We start from the raw sequence: 25772 nt of genomic DNA, 5'->3' as shown, positions 1-25772 counted from the left end.
CAGCAATGCTTCAGAAACGCTTGGAAAAGCGAGCCAGCTGCAGGGCGGATATCATTACAAATTGAGACACATGTTGTACAGGAATACCATTCTTTTCAAATACCAAAGTTGTGTCTGGGGAAGCAAAGCCACGCAAAGGAGTCGGAGGCAGGACCTCGATCTGTAACGTGCCGAGGGCCTTCAACTTGCATTAGAGGCACCAAGCCCTGAGTGCACACAGTACTGAGCAGGATCAAGCCCAGATATTTAATCAGCTGTAATTTTCATGGTAGAAGCAAACATTAAATAGTTGAGGGTTCTGCAGAATGTTAGAGGTTACTCCGATTCATGGCTCTCACGAGATGATCACACACGTTTCCAAAGACAACTTTCAGTCCTGCGAGTGCACTGTAGCTTATTATCAAAATAATGTAAATAAGGTCATTATTAGTAGGGCTTTGAGTGGTGGAGGCACCCAGAAACGTGCTTACCTTTATGGGACCAACAGGAGAGACTCAGCAGGTAATCTGGAAACAAAAATTGCTTCAGAGTCTTGCTTGCCACAGTCTGCTTTTCTGCCTGACTTCTTGCTCAAAAAGCTTTGTTTCTACTTATCTTCAATCTTCCACTGTGTTTTTTTACACAATAATTTAATTTTATCTTAAAATCTATACCTCACTTCTTGAGCATGTCCAACTTTTTTACAACCACAGTCCTCAGAAGTGTTTTGCTCCTTTCTCTCCCACTTTCAGGTATTGCTTGGAATTCTGTTAAATAGTTTATAATCTTCTCACAGCTGTTCAGAGCTCACTGCTCCACACTGAGGTTGGCCATGGTGTTTCAGGGTCAAGCTTCACAAAGGCTGTGAGGTGCTTAGCTCCTCATCAGATTTCAGTGGCAATCAGACACATACCATCCAGCATCTTGGCCCCTGCATGTCAAGGCAATCGATGTCTAGATGATGTTTTTACAAGTGTTTTTACAAGAGTCTGTTTTACTATGGCCTTTGTTGTTAGGGACTCTGTATTTAATTACGAGTTGTGCTTTCCTCCCCACCCCCATAAATTTCCCTGCACCACTGACTTCGGTAGCTCGACAGCACAAGGACAGGCTGATGAAGAGCTCGAGTCTCCCCATAGGGCTCTTTCACACTTAACACTTTTCAGTGCAGCCAAACCTGCTTTGAACCAACTTAAATAAGAGGAGCATTTTAGACCTTACAAGTATGGAAGTGCCTCATCAGTCTTTAAAGCCTGGCAAAGAATTATGAGCAACTCATTGTTTCAATATGAATGTGGGTTGCACCAACTTAGGGAATGGTGCATGGTGCTTATTTCAGTTCAAATGATTTTAATTTCATAAGACAATTAAAACTAATAATGGCAAGTAAAAATTATCAAAATTATCTCTGAAATTGGTGGTCTGAGGTCCTGGGAGCTGCCAGGTAGGCTACAGTCTGTAGGTGTCATAAGTTCTTCAGATTTCTCTGGGTCTGTCAATTGAGCTATGCCTTTTTTGGCTGTCAAGTTCTGGCCATGTGTTTTGTTTGCCAACAGCCCTAGATGATTATTACCTTTACAAATCAGACCAGGTGTAGTTATTTTCTAAACTGAGTTCAAGAATCAGATTTCATATTTGAAACATGTGCCCTAGGAGGTTTTATAGAAAAGCAGGAGGAACCCATCAGAAATCAGCACTTGTTCCTTTGATTCAAAGAGTGTGCAGTGATCTATGGCAGCGTACCACGAGCCTGCTATTTACTGCCACTGAGACGGAAGTTAGCACTCCCACACCCCGGCAGCAAGATGTGGGAGCTGAAAGCTACCCTGGAAGCATGTCATTTTATACTTCACTATTTTGAGAACCTTTTTTTTTCTTTCTTTCTTTTTTTTTTTTTTTTCCCTGGGAAATCCTTTTTCTGATTTAATATACCTGAGAAGGTATACAGGCAATTTTGAAACGTAAGATCACACTGCTGGAGTCAGGCAGCTGTCAATGGCAAAGCTCCAGTTCCAAGCAAATGTGTTTAAGGCTTTGTGGTGTTAAAAGTCTCTCCTTTCCCCCTTTGGATAAATGGAAAATTTCTGTAGGTTCATAAGAAGCCAGGTGAAGGAAAACTTCTGAAGCAGACGAGTAGGTGTTAAGTGTATGAGTCCAATTACTCTGCTGATTTGAATTTGTTTGGCACCAGTGGAACTATATCCAGTTAAAATTAGCTAAGGCTCTGGCCCATAGTACCATGTCAACAAAGATGACTAGCATAGAAATGTGCTCAAATATAGAAAAAGTATATCTTTAAGGTCAAATTTTGTCCTGATCATAGCAAGCTGGGCAGAGGTAAGCAAGATGTTGGTAGACAGATACCACAGTGACAGTGGAGATATAAAATCTCTAAGGCTAAAAAGGAAAGGAGGTTAATAGCTATGCCCCTTGCTTCAGGAATCCAGATCAGAGCAGGAAATCTTGTGCTGGACCATTATGGGCAGAGGAGCTCGAAGTGGGATATATGCTACTTCTGCTCTGAACAGAGTGTTCTGCATGCTGTATATTTTTACTAGTACAGTGCATGGACTAGGCAGCTGAAGGTTTGGGCCTTTCACATAGCAGATGCTGACCCTGGGACATACAGGTTGGCTCTGTAGGTGGCCATACACTTATTATTTCCATTACTTCTGGAAGAAATTCTGCTATCACAAACAGAAAAACTCCTTCCTTTCCTGACCCCTCTGTCCCCAACACAGGATTACCCAACACACACACATACGCACACACAGAAGCTAGTTGTGAGTTTAGCATGTGCCACTTCATTTTCTCATTTAGTTTAACATAACTATCATGTTAAATCCAAGCAGACCTCAGTGTTTTCATTTCTTTGCTTTAGGAAACATTGACATCAAAGCTGGCGGGCTAAAACTGATCCCGCCAGGGCATAAAGCATGTAGGCAGGCAACACTAACACTGCTAATTTTAGAAGCTCACATTGCTCAAACTTGAAAATATAACACTCAACAGAATACTCTTTCTAGCTTCATTCCTTTATCATAGCAGGACTTTGGCACTGAGACATCTTTTGATAGTTTTTCAAATTGCATCAAGTTAGAACAGCTTGACAGTCCACATCCTGATGGAGAAACTAAACTTTAACATCAAGGATTATGTTGCTGATTAGCACTTTCAATAATCAAGTAATTGGTACATTAAATATTCCAGAAATTGGCAACTTGCCCAAAAAGGTCACGCTTGCACTGATTCCTTTTTAGAGAGTCCGTGTTGTTACATGAATTCAATCTGTCTGTCCAGAACTCTACCATAAAAATATTTGGCTAATTTCCTTCTTGTCACACAATTTGATGGGAAATAAAATCCAGGAAAAGTTGCACATTAGGGCAATATGTTCAGATTTTCCAATTCAAGTAGGTGAGAAGCAAGAGGGAAAAAGACAACTGACTGGACTTTTTTTCTCCCAGGTTAGTGTGGCCAGTGCTATCAATACAAACCTCCACGGGCCCAAATCAACACATTTGTTAGTGCAGCTTCTATCCTTTTTCTAATTTATTAGAATTTCTGTGAGGTTGGAGTCTCACTTAAGGAATCCTCCCCACAACTGGACTGCAGAAGAAGGATTTTATCTCCCTGTTTCCTGAGGCCTGGGCAGGAGGAACTAACCCATGGGCATGGCAGAGGTCAGGACTGCGGGTGCAAGAGGCTACACTGATGTTCTCCTCTCTGTGTCTCTGCACACACACAGACAGGCTCTGAGCCCTGCTCAGTCCTCACAGGCAGGGAGGGCAGAAATCTAAGGCAGAGCCCTTTTGCTCCCCCAGACTGGCTATGACCAGCAAAGCTGAAATAGCAAAAGAAGGGCTCTGCGTGAAACCACAGAGTCGTCACCTCAAATCAATCATCCGAGCTGCACAAATCACTCGTGCGTGCCTTGGGACGCTCAAAACCCACCCGCATTTCACGGAGGTGCCCACTGGAATGAGATGGTTACCATGCTGTTTACTTCTGCAGAGTGTTTGGAGTATCCTCTTTCCCTTGGAGCACATAAGGACCCTGGTCTCCCATATCTTCTGCACAGAGGCTACTTCTTTTCTTTTTCTGGAGGAACAGGGGGATGGACACAGACGAATCACCATCACCATGCCATGCTATGCTACTGCACAAACCCCAGGAGTACAGCAGACACCTAGGCTGGGCTTCTTAACTTCCAGTGCCTATGTGAACATCTAGGTCTGTGCCAGTCACCCTAAGTTTACCTCGTTGCAGGCAGAAATAGGCACTCCTAGGGCACAATTCATCTGAGCTGTCTTAGCTGTTGACTCTGGGATGAGCTCAGCTGTCTCTTTGAAGTGCCTGCTTCTCTAGGTTAAAGAGAGTTTAGACAATTAGCTCAGCTGCATCTTTGTTACACATGTCTATTTTGGGTCAGATTAATCTTGCCTGGCAACCTGAAAACTTCCCTGTAAGACAACCCTTACACTAAGGCAAAGAAATATGAAAAACTCAGGATGAAAGGGAAAACCGCTATTCCTGAGGATAATCACAGTGGCAGTTATTGACATTTAGAGAATCCAAAGGGCTGAGGACAGTAACTGAATGATAAAGAATTCTTGTCTTTCCAATGCAGCTTGTTCAGTTTGCCAACTTTCTCTCTCAAATACTATCTGTGAAGTGATGTCATGAATAATCATGTCAACAGGCAAAAATACACAACTCAATGAAGCTAGAACTCTCTCTAAGGGTTTGGGCTCTGGCTTTGAATGATACTAAACTCTTCTTGGGACTGGGACCTTGAAGAGGCTGCAGCCTGGATAGTCCAGGCAAGCAGAAATAGATGCTAAGAACCAGCCTGTCTTTGACTACAGAGTAAGCACATAAATGTGCATGCAAGTCTTCTAGCACTGTCTTGAAATAAGCAGCTATGAGAAGTTTCAGTGAGGTGGGAAAGGAAGGGTTAACCATGGCTCTCCTAAAATTTATTTAAAAGGATACAGCCAAATAGCAGCCTTCTCACTAGATCAAATCACTACCCCCAGGTAGAAGCATGCATACATTTATGAAGGGAATCTTTCAAGCTCCATAGGTAACACCAGGGTTTGCAATAAAGATATGACTGATGAGGGACATACATTCCATAACTCAGGGGCAGGTAGGGGGATCCCCACTAATAGGACCTAGGAGTGTGTAAAGATTTTAAATATTAATTTGACTCCCGAGTTACTGTATATGCTGATTACTAGTCCAAGAATGTGATAGCTGTCCTCTCTTCTTATTAGTGTATCTTTTAAATGTGTCAGCACACGCTGAGAGCAAAGAATAATGGTTGTGCTCCACCAAAGAAAGTAAATAAATACTGCTGGTGATCAAGGGAAGAAATGATTCCAGCCCTGCAACCAGCACAGGGAATTCAGTGTTAACAAATGAGAAGGGAGATATACTATATATCTTTGGTGGTGCAATTAGCCCACACTGATGGAGCAGGGAGATACTGCAATGGCCCAGATTACACAGCCTGCTGCTGCTATCTGTGGCTGTAGGTGCCAAACACCACTGCAGTCACTATTTGTGCTACCAGGAACAGGGATTTACTGGAGGCTACAGAATATTCCACGGATTGTAATGAAATCTGGCATGTCACCAAGCCACATCCGGCGAAGCATCAGTATTTTACTGCTGAACAGATTTCTTGCAACACCCACCATTTCCCCTTTTCCTGAAAGAAGATCTCCGTGCTTGTGAATCTAAATAAATTCCATTACATTAGTTTTGTTAAGGAATATATTCAGTGCAGGTAGCACAGTGTGCAGCTGCAGAGCCAGCTGCAGGTTGAGCTCTGGGGGGGCCAGAGCCCAAGCCTGAGCACCAGGCAAGAGGGTGAGAATAGGCACTGATCCTTTCCATAACAAAGGACACAGGGTGACCAGACACCCCCAACAACCCCCAGACTTTCCTGTGCTTAAACTGTAAGGGTATGCAAGGTAAAAAAGCCCAGGGGTTCCTTTGTTCTGGATCCCTACTCAAAGGCATCAGCTCGAGCTGTTTTGTTATTTATTTATTGCACCATGATGAAATTGTTTTAATGACTGGGATGTCTGAGAACTCTGCTATGGAAAACCTGGGGTCGAGACAGTGAGGAAACCTGGTCTGATTGTGTGAGTGTGGGGTGTGTAGCTATGGAGGGACTTCTGTCCCATTCAGATGGTATGAGAGTGACTGCCAGAGCCATTCTTGGATGGTTAGACAGGGAAGATTCATTAGACAGTTTCTCACTCACAGGTTTGAAGCATCAGACACACATTTAGAGTTTTACAAAGATGCTATGCTATCAGAGGGATTCAGTAGGCTGGAAACTGGAAACAAAGAATGAGAGGTTTCTGCATCTGGAGCACTGTCCTTGGACAAGCCATGGGGGTTGGTGGAGTTACCTACATCTCTGCCTTGCTTTGCAGCCCTACCAGGAGCCACAAACATATACCAAGCACAGGGCTGGGGCACATGTCAGCTGCTTTTCTAAGGTGGGAGACTTGCACCAAAGACAGATATCTCAGACAAGGCAGTAAAGCTCCATGGCAGAGGTTTTGCTGCAGTAAGCTATAGCAGGCAGGTCCTACACAGCTGGCAGTCCCTAAGCACCAATACATGAGAAAGGAAAGCCCAAGGAGAGGAGTTCAGTCTCTAGAGAACAGCTCAGTGGAAAGCCAGGGTGCAGTCTGGAGGCAGACTAAAGCATGATGGTTGGAGGTGACCATTTTCTGAGTGCATTGGATGTGAGCTAGCAGGAAGCTGCTGGGTCGTCTGGCTCTATGCTACACTGCAGGGCAATTTCAGTCATCGTGAAGGCTTGAGCTGCTGCGTAACTCAGCTGGAATAAGTAAGCAGATTAATGGTCCAGACCTGTACCATATTCTAGGCAGAAAACCACTGATTTTGACATACACAGCACAATAACTTCACAGCCAGAACCATCATGATATGTTCTGTGAGCAAAAGTGTAATGAGACTGCTGATGAATGGAGAACTGACAAGTACAGATGCAATACAACACAAAAAACAATACTACAACACAAATACCAATAGTTTTCTGAAAGTGCTCGTAAATTGGAATTTGTATCTTTCTGTTTCATAAAGGCCACATCCACATGAGTTTGCCCTCATACCTGAAAATACTGAATTCTATTCACACAGAAGGCAGTAGTGATTACACAAACCTTTACTTATTCTGATTTCGAATTCGGAGACACCTCCTTTTCAATGGTGGCTCCAGATCCTCTGGCCCTGTGCTGAGTATTGGCGTTGAGATAATGCACGGCGCAATAGCAGTCTTTTCTGCTGGTTTTGGCACAGGCTGGATCACGCAACCTGTCTTGGGCAGCATCCTCAAAGCATACGCATGGTCCTCGTCTGCTGGATTGTTAAGGTTTGGGTCCTGTTTGTCTCCCCCGGCCAGGGGCTCCTCCCCAGTCTTCTTGCCAGCATCTCCCTCCAGGTGGCAGTTTGATGCACAGTTGTTCTCCTTAACGGACTCCAGCTCGCTCACCGCCAGCTCCTCTGGGGACTGGGGCTTTTTCGGCTCCTGGGGCGGCTCCGGGTTCTTGGAACCCTCTGTGCTCTTTGTGCCATTCACAATGACGTTGCACACCGCTGCGCCAGCTTCCAGTCCTGGCGTGCCAGAGGCCAAGGAGACGGGACAGCAGTGAGCTCCGTCACTGCACGGTAACGTTTTTGAGTCAACTGGGCTGCAGTTGTCCCTGCAGTCGCTGCAGTTCCTTTTGTCTGAGCTACCAAAAGCCAAATTTACAACACTGTTAGGTTCACGTTCAACTTTCACTTGGGCATGTAGAGCCCTGTGGATGACATTGTGCAGCCTAGACCGGTGGCCTACTGTTAGGTCTATCACACCGTCCTGTGGACCCTGTAGCACACTTGGGAAACCAAATTTACTGTTCGCTGGACTACTAGGTCTGACAGTCAAATCAACAACTTCATTTTTACTGTGCTCCTGAAGCACTTTAGCTTGATTAAGGGACTGGCCTGAGCAGCTCGGTGATGAGTCAGAGGATTTGGATGATCCTTGCTTTGACTCTCGAGGGGATGAAGAGCTATTGGTTGGCTTTGCCCCAGGCGTCTCGCTGGAGGTACTCGGAATGAAGCTTTCACCATTGCTGGAGAAGCCGTTGGGGGGTTTGGAGTCGTTGATGTGAGGGATGGGGATGGGAATGGGGATGGGAACGGGCAAAGGGACAATGACGGGATATGGCACTAGTAGAGTTGGGGGTGGCACCAGTGGGGCAAGGGATGGCAATCCAAAGTTCATCATCTGTGGCATAGGCATAGGACCATTTGGCATCATGCTGACAGGGGGGAAGGGAAGACTGGGCAAAGGAGCTCCGGGAGGGGGAGGTGGCAACAAGCCAGGAGGATTCCCAGGCATGGTAGGTGTTGTGGGAGGATGGATATGGGGGGAAAGCATTGGCCTGTGCATGGGGCTAGAGGTGGGACCCATATTTCTGGGACCACCTGGTGGGGGACCAATTCCAGGAATCATTGGATTTGACAGAGGGCTGTTAGGATTTGAGGCATGGTGAGGTGGCCCACGAATAAACGGTGGACGGATTTGCTGCATAATTTGCTGTTCCATGAATATGGGCAGAGGAACTGGCCCACGGTTTGTCATCACCATGGGAGGACTGCGAGGAGGGACACCAATTGGAGGCACAATGCTAGCAGGTGGCTGGACAGAAACTGGTGGAATATTTGGATTCTCACTGATGGGAATAGGTTTGGGAACTGGCGTGGGGATTTTAGTGACAGAGCAGTTGGCAGTGTCAGACGGAGAGGCAGTGGTAGACGCTGATGGTCCAGGGCCTTGAATTTGGCCAGCTGCAGACGCTGGGGATGGGGCTTTTCTCCGAGCATCTGCTAGCGGTATATTCCAAGAATCTGGAGTCAGCAGCTGCACCCCAGTGCCTTCTGCTTTATTTTCGACTGGAGGATGTAATGTACTGCACAGTCCAGCTGGAAGATTGGCCTGTGTCTCTTTGTAGAAAATGTCCATTTTGTACTGATTGAGACATTTTGCACTGCAGAACTGAAGCCTTCTTTCCCCGTCCCCAAAATCCAGATACTCTTTTGTGTGTCTTATGTGCTTACACCAGTCACATACCTACAACACAGTAATAAAATCAAATCAGGTAAGAAAAGCAATCTTCCCTTCATAGTGTTATTTTAAAAGTAACTTTTCAGTTGCTAAATACATTCTTTTTCTAACAGGAAAAAAAGAAGTTACATTTGTGAAAACTGCACCTTTTTTTTTTTTCCTAACATATTAATGAATTGAATGCCACGCCCTTTTCTGGCTCCTGTGATCTCAGTTCTACCTTATACGATGCCTTATACATCTTAAACCCAAAGCACAGAGAAGAATCCTCACTCAGCTGGCATAAACTGTTATAACACGCATATATAAGTATGCAAAGTCCATATGAGTATGGCTGTGATTACTCCTTGGTGGTAATCTAAGCACGCCTGTGCCATCTGAGATGCCATACTACACAAGCAGTGTGAGAACTGGAAAAGGACTCAGAGAATTGCTGGAAATGAGCACAAACCATTCTCTGCTGAACTGTAGCACACAGTAACATTTAGTATTCTACTAAAGGTATCAAATAATAGGTTGGAAAGAGTGTGGTATTTCAAAATGGCATCACAAAGCAAAAAGCATCATTAATTATTTGCCCTTCGTTCCAAGGAGAAACTTGGAAAAAGTCGGGATATTTGCGTAAGGTTCAAATAGTCCCAATTTGTGATGTTTCAGCAAGCTGGAATTATTTTCTGAGCTGTTTGCCCACTCTTGTGTACAAGTCACTTTGAGTAAAACTTCTTGGCAAGCAAGGACCTGTTTAGCAACTTCTCAAATACTACAGCAAAAAGTTTGCATTGCAGGCTCAATTTTGTTTTGTTTCTCTGCTTTCCATTTAATCCATTTTTTGTGTTGCTATCGGTGTGGTAAAGGCACAGCCAATTTTATTTTTTTTAATAAGGCTGCAGAACTAATTAAGCTGTGAAAGGTTTTCCCAGTTGTAAACCACTAGACACCAAAGTTCAAAAAATAGTCATTCTAGGCTTCAGAATCCATTACTTCAGAGAAATTATTGTGATTTCATTAACACATTAATTTTGCAACACCAACAGCTCTCACAGATGGTGAAGACATGATCTACAATTCAAATATGACTCTTGTTTGCACAAATGCCTTTCCTTCATATGGCATTTTAAACAAGAATTAATATGAGTAATCTTGCCATAGCTATAAACAGATAAACAGATGTCAGATTTTTCAGTGCCTCACTTTTTTGACAGAATTTTACACACACAAAACCCCCCCCCCCATTTTTGTCATTTACATTAGTTCTCAAAATACTCCAACAGAGATTTTTGGTGCTTTCTATCAGCATGTTGAGCCTATGACCATGTCATAATATATCCTGGTATTGTTTGCTCTGCCTTTTCCAAATAGCCCATATTAGCTTGTTTTGAAATGACTCTATCTTTTGTACAAAGGAAAAAATACACAAAAAAACCCAAAGAAGACTATGATTGTGAAAAGACTGCATTGAAAGGATAATTAATTTTAATAACTATTGGCCATATAAACAATTCAAAACAACATATGCTGGGCATCTGATTACCCATCTCATTTAACTCTCAGCTTTCCTTTAATATAAACAGTGGCGACATTCTTGAGTTTTCAGTAATATATCTTTAATGTATATAGACACACACACATTATATGCTATGGATATTAGCCCATTTAACTCCTCAACCTTTTGGCTGTCCTGTCAGGTCACTGTTTCTTTCCCTCCTGCTCCCCTCCCCATTTACACACACACATGCACACACTCCCTCTCTTTTATCCCAGCATTTAAATCAAGCTAAATAATCAGTTGAGAAGCAGCTACCCCTAAGTCAGCCCTGAAGTTTGTGAATGCAGGACCCAGATTTTTAGCTTGGACATGCAGCCACTGTGTCCTGTGAGATAAAGCAGAGGGGCTGCTGGTGCTGCTCAGCGCATGTGGCATCAGCAAGGCTGATGGCACAGCATGGTCCCCCATGGCAAGAAAGGAAATTTCCCAGTGCAAACAAGTCCAGCCCTGCACTGAACACACAGTGACCCTGTCACACCCTAGAAGATGTGGGCAAAAAGGCTGTCAAAGGCACAGAACTGCTGAGATCAATGCCTGCACGGCCGTGGTGCATGCATCCCCAGGGTGGGGCAGATGGGAAAGCGGAAGTGCAGCAAGCAGGGCAGAGGGGACACTCCCACTTCCAGCAGCTCCTGGATTTTATCAGGTATCAGCTCTCTGACTGCTCCCCGCAGGAAGGCTCAGTGGCCATCACAGACAGCCCTGCAGCTTGTGCTGCAAAGAGTGCAAGAACACAGCAGTGGTGTCGAGCCATCCTGCGTATTTGGCATGGGTGTGGGCTTTGCCACCCACCTGGCAAGGCAGCACAGATGATGGAACCATCCTATAATCAACCTCCTGAAATTTTCTGGCTTGCCACTGTTTTTGAAGCAGACAAAAGGGGAATTTGTGAGTCTACACTATGAGGTAATAGCGTACTGTTTAACTCAGTAGAGCTGCTGAATTTACCTTAAAGATATTTCTGAGTGAGAGCTCACTGCTGTAGCCACAAAATGCTATCTATTTTGCATGTATGGAATCAGGATACACTCCACCACACTCCTCCTGCTGCTTGCAGAGTATGCTCTTGCCCCAAGGTCTGGCAAAGATGCAGAGGGTCTCCACATGTACCCCAGGAGCTGTACAAAGAGATACTGGGAGCTCCCAGACAGCTCCTAAGGCAGGCCAGGGCAGGATGAAGCCCACCCTGACCCATCACCATGTATTTGCAGTGGAAAGACAAGGAGAGTGGCCTCAGAGGTGTCTGCAGAAAGGGATGGAGCAGGACTTCAGGTGCATCTGCAGCGAAGGCTTGCCCTTCCTTTGGGACAAGGAACTAAACCACCTTGTAAGCCCACTGCCAAAGAAGCACCTGAGAAATATGAGAGAGTAAACCCAGTCTCCTTATCTTTCGAGGAAGAGCCCCATCCGTGACCTTAATTAAAGAGACTGAAAGAGAAATACAGGCCCACAAAAATTGTGGCATCTTTTCTAATAATTTAATTTCATTAGTTAGCATTTGAAAAATTCACTGAAACACTCCACTGTATTATTGCTGTATTGATTTGTTTATCTCCAGTGAGCTCCTGTGTCTCTCCTGGCTAAACAAATATTTTCTCTTCCTTGGTAAAATATTTAGAAATCCTGCTTACAAATTCTCTACTGATTTCTCCAGTTTTCAATAATTCGGTGAGGAACAAGAAACTCTGCCTCACTCACATATTGATCACAGACCCTTCTGTATATTTTATCACTAGATAAAATTAATTAAAGCCAGAGAAATTAAAGGCAGCAAATCTGTTCCTCTGAATACCCTGCATAGACCAAATATTCAATAATTATCTCATTGATTTCATGCAACATCTCAAAGTGTTGAAGCTACAACATCAGTGAAAAATGTCCATCATCTACATTAATGTATTTCATAATTTTCTTTTGTTACTTTCTCTTATTCTTTTTATGTACATAAGCAATCATCTGTGCTGCTTAGTTAAGATAAAAGGTATAAAAATGTGGAACTGATATGTAGGTAATACGACACCTCACAATACCCTACTAAAAGGCAGAAAAACAGTCTCTACAACAATGAGGAAATTAGTAGAGGAGAAAAAAAATATCACTTAAGAATTAATGAATCAAGTCTGTCTTACAGAATTGATCATTTAAGATGAGGTCAATGAATTTATGATACAAATGGCTATAACACTAAAGGTAATAAAATGGAGCAATATAATTCATTTTACATCTACCTAATGATGTGCTCAGAGTAATTACAGATTTCTTCTAAAAGCCTACACTGATTAGTTCAGATGTGATAGGTAAAACATATATATCTCTCCATTCAATAAAATAACATTTTCTTATCTGTAGAAACACAGCTGATGTCTTAAGTACTTGCATTTTGTACAGAACATCTTCACAACCAGCTCAGAATTTCTCTGCTCATGTATTCCCTCTCCTTCCCTTTTCCTGCCTCATCCCTTCCCTTCGTTGTACAACCAAGAGAAGAGCTAAACTGTTACAGAATGTTCATTGACACTGCACACTGGATTTGGTAGTGCTTCCACATGGGAGCAGCTCCCTAGGTTTCAGTGGGATTAGTCACAAGCATTAATACCGCAGGATCACATTTGAGGGCCTGACCCAGCACCAGTGGCAAACAATGAAGAGGCTCCTCTTTAATGCAATCCATCGGCTTCGGGTCTGCTGCTGAACACTGGCCCCTGTCACCCTGGAGTCATCAAGAGCTTTGTTCCCAGCCTCAACAGCAGCAGAGGCACAGACAGGGATTTTGGAAGGAGCTGCAGGAGAAATATCCGGGAAGAAAATAAATGCTGTGGGACTGAGTTACAGACATTTCCTAACAAACACATGCACAGCCACTATTTTGTACATTTCTACCAACGGGAGGTTGGACCAGTAGTGGTGTCACTGACAATGAGCATGAACCAAGATAAAAGGTGAAAACTTGCAAGGTGCTAATAGATCTATGCACCTTCATCTCCCTTGGAAAACACTTCTAGGACTGCTCTGGGGGAAGCACACTTCACACCACGAATGCCAGAACATGAATCCTGAATGACAGAAAGATCAGTATTAAGATAACAGCCTATCTCATTCAGCTGCAGCTCAACAACCCTCAAGAAGATTAAATTTACCTAACTGGGGCATATCCAAGGCTAAACAACAGAATGAACATTCCTTCAGTACATTTAATGTATTTATATTTTGGTGGCAGGTTGCCAGCATGCTACTTATAAGCTCAGTGACTTGGTATCATTTATCTGCTTTCCAGTGAAACACACAGCAGCCTACACCAGGAGACAACCCAGAAGACACTGCATCAGCAGAAACACAACTCGTGCCCGATATGGGAACACCGAGGAAGCCAGGACTGAGGGATCCCGTAACACTCAGATGTCTCTAATACAAAGAGCGGGAATAAAGCCATTCCTGTTGGCATCCATATCTTTATTTTGATAGAAGCATCCAAAGTGGAGCCCAGACATGGCTACGAGGCTGCCTTGCAGGCACAACACAGGATCATCTTGTGCCCAAAAGGGCTGCACTCGGACTTTAGGCACCAGGTAATTAATACTTAAATCAATTGGCTGTCAAATGCAGGCACAAAGTTCACACATTGGTGCAGTCCACCACTAACCTTTGAAGAATAATCTAGTATCAGACACTGCTTCATTAAGAAATACACTTGGCAAAACCTGTTTGCAGAGGTATTTACATCAGCCCTAGAGAAACCAGGAACAAGTAGTAATGGAAAAAACCCTGCGGTGATGAAAGAGACCCTGTGCCTCTTACACAATGCTCTGGATGACTATCAGCTCCACGGTGGAGCTTAGCAAGGGGACAGAAAGTGGTCACTAGGGCAAAGACATGCCATTTTCCACTTCTCCAGAACTAGAGGGTGACTGACAAAGCTCCTCTCCTTGCTCAGGACAATGCTACTGGGGTATGCCTTGCACAAGGGAGGGCTGAATCACATCTGAGGACCAGGCTTTTATCAAAGATGCTGAACAGATGCTAAAGATTATCAAAGACTCATTTCTTGGCATAAAACCCATGTATTCTACTTTGCTGAGTAGTTCCTATTTCCTTTTCTCACTGTGGTATCCAAGTGCTGTCTCTTTATATACATTCAGGCATATGTTCTGACTTCACGAACACCACTGCACATTTCCTATATCCTGTTCTGGCCCTGGTTGCCTTTCCTTTTAGCCCAGACTGGTCCTGGAAGGGGCTGGGAAGTTGTCTGAAGTTTCCAGTACTGCCACCCAGCCAGGATGTGCAAGGCATGGAGGCAGAGGCTCCCATTCCATCCCATCCCAAAAGCCACAAGGTGAGGACACAATGCCTCTCTCCTGCACACCCACCTGCCTTGCAGCTCAGTGAGAGCCCAACACACCAGCCACATGTTTTTCAGCAAGGGCTCAAGACTTTTGAAGTCTGCCAAACACTGGACACAGCAAAAATCTAGAAATTAGGAAGTGGCTAGAAAAACACATACAGAGGTTTCTAGCACACAAGCCAAATGAGTCACAACTAGTGTTGTAGCACCCAGCTCAGTCACTCCCTTTGCAGAACACCCAGCAGCCGCTGCAGCACGGACACCAAGGCACCTTGAGACCCAGCCCCCTCTCAAGGCTATGAGCGCTCCCAGCAGAACACCAGGGGAAAATTCAGTCAATTAGAAGGAAAGAAACCTAGATCTGTGTGTCCTGCAGGACTATGTACCTAACTGTCTCTAAAGGAGTGTGAAACCTCTCTCAGCTGTCCTTGACAGCTCCCCAAGCTTATTGGGCACTGTGGCTATCTGCAACCTCCCTTCATTTCTCCATTTATCCATCAACAAGGCTTCTCTTCAGAGCAGGTCACCTAAAAGGTAATCCCCTCATAGATCTCACCTCCAATGCTAATCCTGCAAATTGCCCTGTTTCTGCAGTCTGTTGCCTGAAACTTCGGGGCAGGAGCTGTACCTCAAGTGTTAATGTATCCAACACTTGTGAACACAGAGAAGCTGTGGCCCCAGTGGAGCTCTGGGTCAGACTGAGACCTCATCCAAACATCAGTCTGAGTCTGTATCAATCTTCACCTCCTCTTCTGCTTACCTTCTGAGGGTAGCCTGCTGCAGAACAGCCCCTCAGGAGCCAAAGTCCCCACTGGGCTCTGAGGGCACTGCTCAGTTCTTAGCACACACACCGATTTGTTTGACACAAAGATTGTTCCAAGGCATTAAAGTTCCCTTTTAGCATTTCCTGGCTCAGAAAAAGACAAATATGACGAAGAGCAAGGTAGGCACACTGCCATGCCAGTTGAGAAGATGGGCAGGTGAAGATCTGCAGAAGGACATGACCATGCTAAGAAGAATGGGGTCAGAGTGAGGAAGAGTGGCATAATGTGTTCCACCCAGAGATGATGGAAAATGACAAACTCCTTTGAGAGGTAAGCAATAATCAGCATAATATCCTAATGCTGTTGTGCTTTTTTCACAGCTAATTGAGTTATCACAAAAGGTATTCAGCTGCCAGCACCCAGCGCCAAGAGATAGAGTGGGTGCAGCCTTGCCAGAAGCTGCTGTCGCTCACCAGCATGTCCCACATTTCTCTACTTGATCCTCCTCCAAAATCCACGCTCAGGCTTCCTCCTGAGATGGACCAGGTAGCCTGGGGCACAGTCAGGGCCTGGGCAGGGCGTGCAGGGTGCCTGTCCAGCCCTGCAGCTGCCTGTGCTGGCCCACGGGGCTGGGGGCTTTGTCCCTGGCAGGCATGCAGACTGTCCCTGAAGGGGGAGGGCAGTTCACAGTGTCTACTTTGAAGACAACTATGACTTAAGTCCCAGCTGTCATGACTGGGAATTGATGCTCTTTCACTACCAAATGTCAAACAATACTGTAACAGGCATAATCCTAAGTGTGGCTCTAAGCAGTTATCCAGCCTCGATCACCATTTTTGATGTCTTATTGTAAAACATTCAGCATGTTTATTGTGGCAAGATTTTGCTATCCAAGATGGCTTGTGATAATTTTTTTATACTGATTGTTCCATTTGAATGGAGTGATTATTATAAAAAACAAAAAGAATCATTCCAGCTGAAACCTGCTGCGAAGGAACCCCGAGGCAGGCTCTAACACACTGTGAATGTGGTTACAATATAGCTCATAGCGATGCTAGGTGTGAAGGAAAACAGATTTTTACAATGTTTGGAGCTTTGTGTAAAAACAGTTGACAAAACAGAACACTGCAGTTGCCTGCAACTTAAAACTGTCCTATGACAAGTTTCTCTCTGTTAAAAAGATACCACACTTGCCTGCCTGTTTTTTCTTTCCCTGATGTTACCCTCCTAAACGTGTTGTCCTTTCAAAAATCTTTACCAGTTTTCTGAGTGAATACTGATTTTATGTCATTTAAATGCAAGACTCACTCTGTCTCCATTTTTCATCCTAATTATGCAAAAGTCTAAGCTACATGAAGCATAAGGAGAAAATAGAGTTATTTGGTAATTAATGGCTAATGATAAATTGATTCCATTTTTTGAATCATTGCAGTTGTCATCTGTGGCATTTAAAACATAGGGCTTTTCAAAGCCCTTGGGTGCCTTTGTGTTGGGGGGCTTTTTAATGTTCCCAGTCAAAAAGAATGAATGTGAGCTATGCTAATGCTCGCTGGAAATCCAGGTTGGGTCTTATTTCATCAGTGTGGCTACATATTTGATTTTGTATATAAACAGCTGAGCTCTGTGTTTTCACCTTCAGTCTGAGGCTTTGAAACCACAGAAGGAACTTTGGATCTAAAACCACTGGTGAAGCCCAAAATATGGTGGGTGAAACTTCAGGGAAAATGAATGTACTGTGAGGTGGGGCTTGCCAAGACGGAAGTTCTTCTCCCCAGAAACCTTCCTGGCTAAAATAACACAGAATGGGACAATAGCAGCATTTAAATCTAAAATCTTTAATGTAAGGTTTTTACAGGAGTACTATACAAGAGCAGATTAAAGGGCATGTCTGCATGGCTCTTTCAGTATTGGCTAAGTCCACCACTGCAGCTGTGACAGAAGTCCTAAATAAAATGAATGTGATGCATAAGATAAATGGAGGGTAAGAACAGGAGAGAGAGTTGGGGGTTAAATGCCCTCAACAGGTCAGTCAGTCTATCTCACACATTTCAGAAACATCTAAAGAACACTTCAGTCTGAATGCTCTTTCCAAAAGGGCATGCCATGGGTTTCCCATGCCTTGGAAACCTCATCCCACACCAAGTGCATTGGCCTTTGAGCATGCAATAGTCTGTGGAGCAGAGCAAACCACAGCTCAAGCCATCAAGTCCTACACTCAGATCCTGAGCTCTCATCAAGCCTCATCACACAGAAAGGCCAAGAAACAGTTTCTCTTCCAGACTTAATGTAGTCTGACAGGAGACTCTGCAACTGTGTCTGTAGCCATCTTCCTTGTGAGCATAATTTGAGGGATCTGTGGAGTCAGCTGAGTGTCTCCACCATGCTCCTCATGGCCCTTAGTTCTTGGGTGGCAGCATGAGAAGCCAGCTCGGCAGAGCAGTGGTGCAAACAACAGCTGGTCAGTCAAGAAGTTTAATTTGGAGTAGGTAGACATTGGTCTCCTTGATGTTCAACACTTGATTTCCAGGCCAACACTTCTCATGATGTGCATTCCCAAATTCCCCTGCTCCTGAGATGATGGTGGGAAGCAACTCAGCAGCCAGAAACAAGAACTACGTTGAGTAGGTGAAGCTGGGAGTCTTGGTGAACTACAGTCTGTGCCTTTCCATAACAGGCCATTTTGCTTTATGATCCTTAAGCTGTTAGTGCCCCAGCAGGAGCTTCACTTCTTCCTAAAGATGATACAAATGAACTTCATAAAACTGCTGTCGCTAAAGCTGTGCAAAGTATCAGCAGTGGGAAAGCACTGCAAACACCTTGAGAACAGGACAAGAAATGTTGGCTTTGAATATTCAGGAAGTCATAAGAAAGAAATCAGAGCTAGGCACCTGGAAAAACATTTCTGGGGCTTAGAAATATTTCCGCAGTGTCCAGGCTCTATTGTCTCTTTGGGGCAGCAGGGGAAGGTTGCACTGAGAAATACCCTCCTTCCTCTTCCTCAGAGAATGGAAATGTATTTCTTTCTCCAGGAGCACATTCACCTCCATGACCTTGGAGAACTTTCCATATTATCTACAGTCCCACACATTCAGCTACAGGAGGCAGCAGAGCAGCTTGGCCACCCCAAGGATGGCCATCAAGGAGACCAATGCCTACATAATCCAAATCAAACTGCTTGACTGACCAGCAGATGTTTGCACCACTGCTCTGCCAAGCTGGCTTCTCATGGTGCCACCCATGAGGGACGGCTAAGCTGCAGAGTCCCACCAGTGCCCAGGCTGGGCCAGCACTTCTGTCATGCCAGGAACTCCTCACTCCTACACAGGGGCTGTTCCTCTCGAGAACTGGGCTAAACATCAGCCACAGAAGGTTTCTTCTGCAGAGCAGCTGCCAGCAAGTGCAGTGAGAAAGAGAGCCTGTATGCAACAGGCACTGCAGTGTTCCCTGTGTCCAGCCCCAGCAACTGGGAAAATAAAGGGAGCAACTGACACTGCAAATTTTTCTATCAAATTATTTCGAGAAATATAGATGCTGTTAAGCAAAGAAAAGCTTAAGGGTAAAAATGAAAGGGGCACTTTACTAGGCTCAATCAGTATCTCAATGATTGACCAAAATCTTTCTAAATGAGAAATCTGCACCCTTAGGAATCTCATGCAACCAAGTCTGCAGATGACTTCAGAAGCCAGATGAATATTCTCTAATTAATTCACTTTTTAATTCAGTATCTGAACAAACATGTTAACTCATCTTGTTTTGTGATCAAAACTTTATTCTGATAATATGGCAGACATTGTGAGGTGGAATTCTAGCCATCTGGCTAGAATTTATAGCTGGTAATATCTTATATGTGTTTTCCCCAGTATATTTTCTTTTTTATATTCAAGAGAATATAAAAATAACAATAAAACCCCCTCTGTTACCGCTCCAGTTACTCACAGATTGGTTGACAGAACTATAAATGTAATAATGAGGAGGTTTGAGGGGCAGGTTAATGTTTTTTGCTAACATATGATGCTTTTAGCCTAAGGCATTGCTGGGGGCCAATGCCACTTCACCTGAAACCAAAATCACCACTGAACAGTCATTAAATCACTCAGAGTTAAATGTAATTTTACTGGGTCTAGAGAATAGTACTGTAATCCAGATTTGAAATTTCATTAGTCCATAGAATAGGAAGCAGGAGTGCAATCTGAAACCTTGGGAAATCTTTATTTATTACCCCTTATTTGTAATGAAAGGTTCTAAGTCCAATTTCTCCCTCACACCCATTGCCATTTTACAGTGGCATAACTATCTCAGACTGATGGGATGTTTCTGCTGGTTTACGCCTGTACAGGCAAGAAGCTTACAAAATTCAAGTCTCTGGGTGCTTTGAAATATATATATACACACACACGTGTGTGTGTGTGTGTGTGTGTGTGTGTGTGTGTGTGTTTGTTTTCCCCTTATCTACATAGCACAACGGTCTTCAATTTTTATTATTACCTGGTAATCTTTATCATGCAATAGTTTTTACAGGCCAGGACCCACTACACTGTAGGAGGTGCTGTAACATATACATAACTGTGGCACAGGCTGCAGCAGAACAGGCTGGGTCTCACAGTCTACCTGACACAGATTCCCTGCATGTTTCCTCACCTTTCCCAAACATATAAAAATCCTAGAGAGATTGTATCAGACACTAACTTGAAAAAATAACATTAAGGAAAGATTGACTTGATTAGGGAAAGATTGACTTGACCATTAGTAAAAATGGAAGAAAAAAACCCACAAAACTTCCCAAGAGAGGTGTTGCTGGGTTTAGGCTACAGACCTCTGAAGGGATTCAGAGATGTTTGAGATTTGAATGCGTGTGATTCACACTTTGAGAACTGCTGGTTTCACTGCTGGTAATGGTACACACCACCCTCCATCCCAGAGTATGTTCAGTTTGAAAAGCAGCCCTCTCTCTGGAAACCACATTTGATTAGAACAGCCCTGGGCCAGATCCAAAACCTGCCTGGATCAGGGAAACATGTGTCACATCAGTTTCAGCCCAGGACTGAGACATGTCACATCTCTTGCAGATTGGGCACCAAGAGTGGAATTCATTTTCCCATTTCCTCTGGAGTTGGGGGCTGGAGAAGACGAAGCCAAGTAAGGGAAATTGCTCTGCTGCACACAGAGGAAACATTCTGAGTCCTCTACTTTCTCTTGCTGCAAGGCACTGATTCTGGCTGAAACCCAGAGCCCATTGGTACAGACCCAGCTTCCCTTCCCCCTCCTAATTAGCACAAAATCACCACTGGAGAGAGGCTTATTCTGAGCAACTGTTGGTATTACTCTTGGTCACTCCCACAAGGAGCAAGGAGGACTGAAATAATGGCCAGGAAACAGAAGAGATGGGGATTGTAACAGTCTGCACATCCCTCAAACAGGGAAAAAAAGAGAGGAGAGGAGAGGAGAGGAGAGGAGAGGAGAGGAGAGGAGAGGAGAGGAGAGGAGAGGAGAGGAGAGGAGAGGAGAGGAGAGGAGAGGAGAGGAGAGGAGAGGAGAGGAGAGGAGAGGAGAGGAGAGGAGAGGAGAGGAGAGGAGAGGAGAGGAGAGGAGAGGAGAGGAGAGGAGAGGAGAATAAAAAGATTACTCTGTTTCTGGTAGGTAGGATTTACCATGAATATTATGGTCCCTAGCTATCTGAAACCACAATTTTTCAGGATTTTAACCTTGAAAATAATAAATGAGGAGTTACAAAGGTCTGAAACTGCAGCCTAGAGCCAAACATATGGTGAACTAATGTGTGTGAAAACTTCCTTGTCGTCTTCTTCTGCTAATGCCTCTCTTGTTTTACTAAGAACATTCCTGCAGAGAAACCAGGCTTCCTCTGACAGGAGCCAAAGCTGTGAGGGTGATGGGGAGAAACCAGCTTTACTTATGTGCCACACCTGAGGGAGGGAGGGCCAGCCCTTCACACACCCCGCTTGCCCACTGTGATGCTTTTCTCAGGCCCAAAACATTCGCTGGTTCTCAAGAAATGCAAAATGTGTCTTCTTCCTTGTTGATTGATACCTCTTTCTTTCTAAGTAAGGCATGGAAGTGAAAAAATGATCTTTCCTATTCCAATGAAAAGGTCTTACTTATCCCTCTGTCTGGAAAGTGTTTAGCAGTAGAACGTACCTCACATTAAGCTATTTACATAAATCAAATCTATTCTCAGCAATCCTGGGATCAATCTGGGATAACTCCACTGAAGCTAGTGTTGATTTTCAATCTGAATCATGTAACCGAGAGCTGAATTTGGCACAAAGGATTAATTTCTCACCAAGGAGGGTGTATTACAACAGAAGGCATCAAATACACTGTTCAGTAAGAACACAATCACAGAGCACCCTTTAGCAGTGCATTGTGTTACTGTAGATGGCACTCCTTCCTTGCCTGGGTGCACGATGCACACTGCGACTGCACAGATTCTATTATGTAAATGCATCATGCCAAAGCCTTTCATACTTACAAGACCATGCAGATGATTTTCTCCTTGCATGACATGCATGACAAAGCAGCTATGTGGAAGCAGCACACCAGGACAAAAGAAATCAACATATTTAAACCAGCACCCTGCAAAGCTCTCAAGAATGCTTTGCTCTTTAGATTCCTTGTCAAAGAATACCAAGTCTGTCTTGCTTTCTCCAGCCTTTTTCCTCCTCTAGGTCTTCCCACAAAACTACTTCTGACCATAATTTCACAGGGTAGAGCACTGCTCGAAATATCCTTCATCAGACCAGCTGAGACCTGGCTGGCAAACGAAGACCTGCAGCCACCACATACAAAGACTCCTAACTGTGCATTTGCTCAATGCAACTCAAGTGTTTGTTTTTCTTTAAAGAGCTTTCCTTTGCATTTACTTTAACACCTGTCCTGGGTCGAGTGCTCCTCATCCAGTGACTTAGAGCAGTAGGAGAAGGAAGATACAGCATTGAGATAGGACTTACCAGATTGGCATTAGTCATTCTCTGCAAAGACAAAACTGCTGAGTAACTTTGGACAAGGAGAAGCGCAGGCGGTGAAATAATGCAAATAATACAATTTTAGATATTAAGTTTGATTGCCCAGCTCAAGTCTGTGAATAGACATAGGCATCTCAGGAGGGTGGATCACAGCAGGAACCTAACTAAGGCTATGAACTGGTCCCAGCAGAACTCTCTCCATTGTCAGAGGAATGAAGGGAGACCAAACAAGCCTCTAAAGCTGAGAGGCTTCTGTGTTCTTCATTTCCAGTAGGTATCTTTGATCGTCCTTTTACAACCAGGAGAAGGCTTCCCCAGATCTGCCTAACCTGCTTGGAGCAGGAGGGTTTTGAGATGGGAATCAGGTCCCCTCACACGCGTGTATGACATTCAGTACAGTCACTCACACAGAGCCAGTGCCTTGATCCACCACCACCAAACAACCAAAGTGCAGCATCCCTGTGGGGCTCTTTCCACCCTTTGGGATGAGAAATCAAGTGGGGCTATGCTCACACTCTGACTTTAGGATTTGGTTCTCTGTGGCTCCTTACAATTGTGCACTCATACACATACAGTTATATGGGATGGTATATGGAGTGGCTTTTTGCAGGATGCACCATGGAGCAGGGAAAGGAAGATGGAGTTAAGTACAGTGTATTTACCATTAGACATGACTGAGAATATTGGCCATTCTTCACACATACCAGGCACATTTATCACCCTGTGCTATAGGAGGGGATGTGACTAAGAGGTGGGGACATGCCAGTTAACCTCAGGCACTTGTCCAAGCACAGCGAGAGATCTGAGGTATGCACGAGGGTTGAAATTCCATTACAGGTTTTAAATAATTAAACACTACATGTTTGGAAGCTCATTCATTCCTATTACTTTTTAAATAATTAATCTGTATTTACATCTAGTGAACTTCACGGAGCTATACACATAACAAATTTGAGCCAAGTTCCAGAAGAGAGATTGTTCCTGTCTGACAGCATTACAAATGTTTTTGTTGTACACAGTAACTTCAGCTATTAGGGATCAGTCAAAAGCCAAATCCAACCTAGATGCTGTACACCACTGGGGTTTTTTATCAAATTATTCACAAGTAATCAAAACACTAAGAGAAACTGTAAATCCCCAGAGGAAAAAAAAATGTGCTTCTTACATCTTAGAATAGTAAAAACCGATTCAAGTTGGAAGACAGTGAAATGAAAAACTGCACCTATTTTTCCTATTGGACATAATCACTATGTTCAAGATAATGCTGTCAGTTCCATGTAACCTGTAGTACAGTCTGATTAAAAAATACTAATCTCAAAGCCTAGAATAACACACATAACAGAGTAACAAACTCTAGAACAGGAAAAAAATCTTTATCCAGAGTCCTTGTCTTTCTCAACACATTATTTCCTTCTATTTGTTTCTAGTTCAAGCTGAACCAGATATTAAACACCCAGCAGGTTTCACCTAACTGAACTACATGTGATGCACCAAAATGAATAACCAACACTGCTGAAACCTCCAAAACAATAGAGCACTGAAATAGGTGCTTGAAACCATAGCTCTGCTGTGGGAAATGAATTTGTAGCAAAGGCATCAGGATTACATGTTTATTACACGTGTGATTTCCAGCTCCAGTTAGTCTCTATTTGCAAGTAAACAGATATATATGCATTCACTTATGCAATTCTAGCTAGTATTCCTACAAATTCAGCCCAAAACTAAGTTATTTCCTTTTCAAATAGCATTACTACTAATAGAAATGTTGCTGGCCAAACAGTTCCTTCAACTATAATAAGTGGAGCAAAGCTGCCATCAAACTGAGATCTCTGTTACACCTGCACAGTTATTCTGTAAGTTAATTAGATTGCACAGGGCTAAATATGGACTTAATGTGCTCTTCAGAGGCCTCATAATGGCAGAAGACATATTAGGGAGAGAAGAAAGAATCCAACTTGACTTCCAAATCCCAGGCTGGCTTTGCAAGGAAGGGAGCAAAAACATCTGTACTGTAGGTGAAGCAGACATGCATTAAAGATCACGGAAAGCCTGTGTCACCTTGGAGAGGAAAGGTTTGCTTAAAAAGTACCTCGCAACCTTCTTACTTAGTTATTGTTATTAAAAAATAAAAAAGCAATGCAAGGACACCTAAATCAAGGGCAGGTGTTGGATCCAATAATGACAAGTCTCCTGTTTGCTCCTTTGACCTGTGCAGCTCTAATTCAGAGTCCTGAGGACAGAAGCTGCACATTTCTGAATGGCAGAAGACAAACAGGGCTGCAGAAGAAGGGACCACGAGGTCAGGTTTCAGTGAAAGCCAGGCTTGCATGCCAGGCACAGAGATCAAGGAGTGACTAACTCAAAGCACAGGAAGAATCAGTGCTTCAGATGTCAGCTGTTTCAAGGATTACAAGTCCTCCTGTTCCCAGTGTCGAGGTAATAATCAGAGCAGTGGATGTGCGAGGATCCTCGCAGCGATAGCTGAATGTGCAGCCCTCGATTTGGATTCAGTTTGGGGGATTTTGTTTCGTTTTTAGACAAAGCCAACAGTGCCAAGTATTCATATTTCAATGCTGTTTCAAGGATCAAAACCCATCTTACTTGATAAAAAGATGAGCAAGATTCAAAGCAGAAAATTATATGGGAGCTTCACATACAGTAGGTGGAGAGGCAGGATTCTGTGACTTTTTGTCAGGGGTATTCATTTAAAGATTGGTGCTAACAACAGCTTCTTAAAAATGTTGTTGTGTGTGTCCCTTCCTGTCCCGTCCCCCCCACCCATATTCATGTTTTCACATAAATCCTGATTTTGGCATATTACTTTATTGTGGAGACATGTTCTGTGTACTGGATGGCTTATGCAAATTAGCCAAATGTCCTATAAATTAGTCTTGAAATGCCTGGGATAATGAGCTGCTTGCACGGTGAGCAGTGCACAGTATTCAAAGAAGGACTTTACAGGTTGGGAGAGTAGGAAAACAGGATAAATATGTCCAGACTG

At 43.8% G+C, this 25772-nt stretch overlaps 1 protein-coding gene across 2 annotated transcripts in view; it reads right to left on the bottom strand.

Moving 5' to 3' along the window:
* Window positions 1-25772, bottom strand: part of SOBP (sine oculis binding protein homolog) — a 113888-nt gene that overhangs the window by 6547 nt on the left and 81569 nt on the right. For both annotated transcript variants that reach the window (XM_064412842.1, XM_064412841.1), the window contains one exon: window positions 7191-9145. In XM_064412842.1, coding sequence (XP_064268912.1) covers window positions 7193-9145 — 1953 coding nt within the window. In that variant the 3' untranslated portion in view covers window positions 7191-7192. The remainder of the gene's footprint in view (window positions 1-7190; window positions 9146-25772) is intronic.

Source organism: Passer domesticus, chromosome 3, assembly GCF_036417665.1.
Source record: "Passer domesticus isolate bPasDom1 chromosome 3, bPasDom1.hap1, whole genome shotgun sequence".
Classification (NCBI taxonomy): domain Eukaryota; kingdom Metazoa; phylum Chordata; class Aves; order Passeriformes; family Passeridae; genus Passer; species Passer domesticus.
This window is presented reverse-complemented; position numbering and strand designations above follow the sequence as displayed.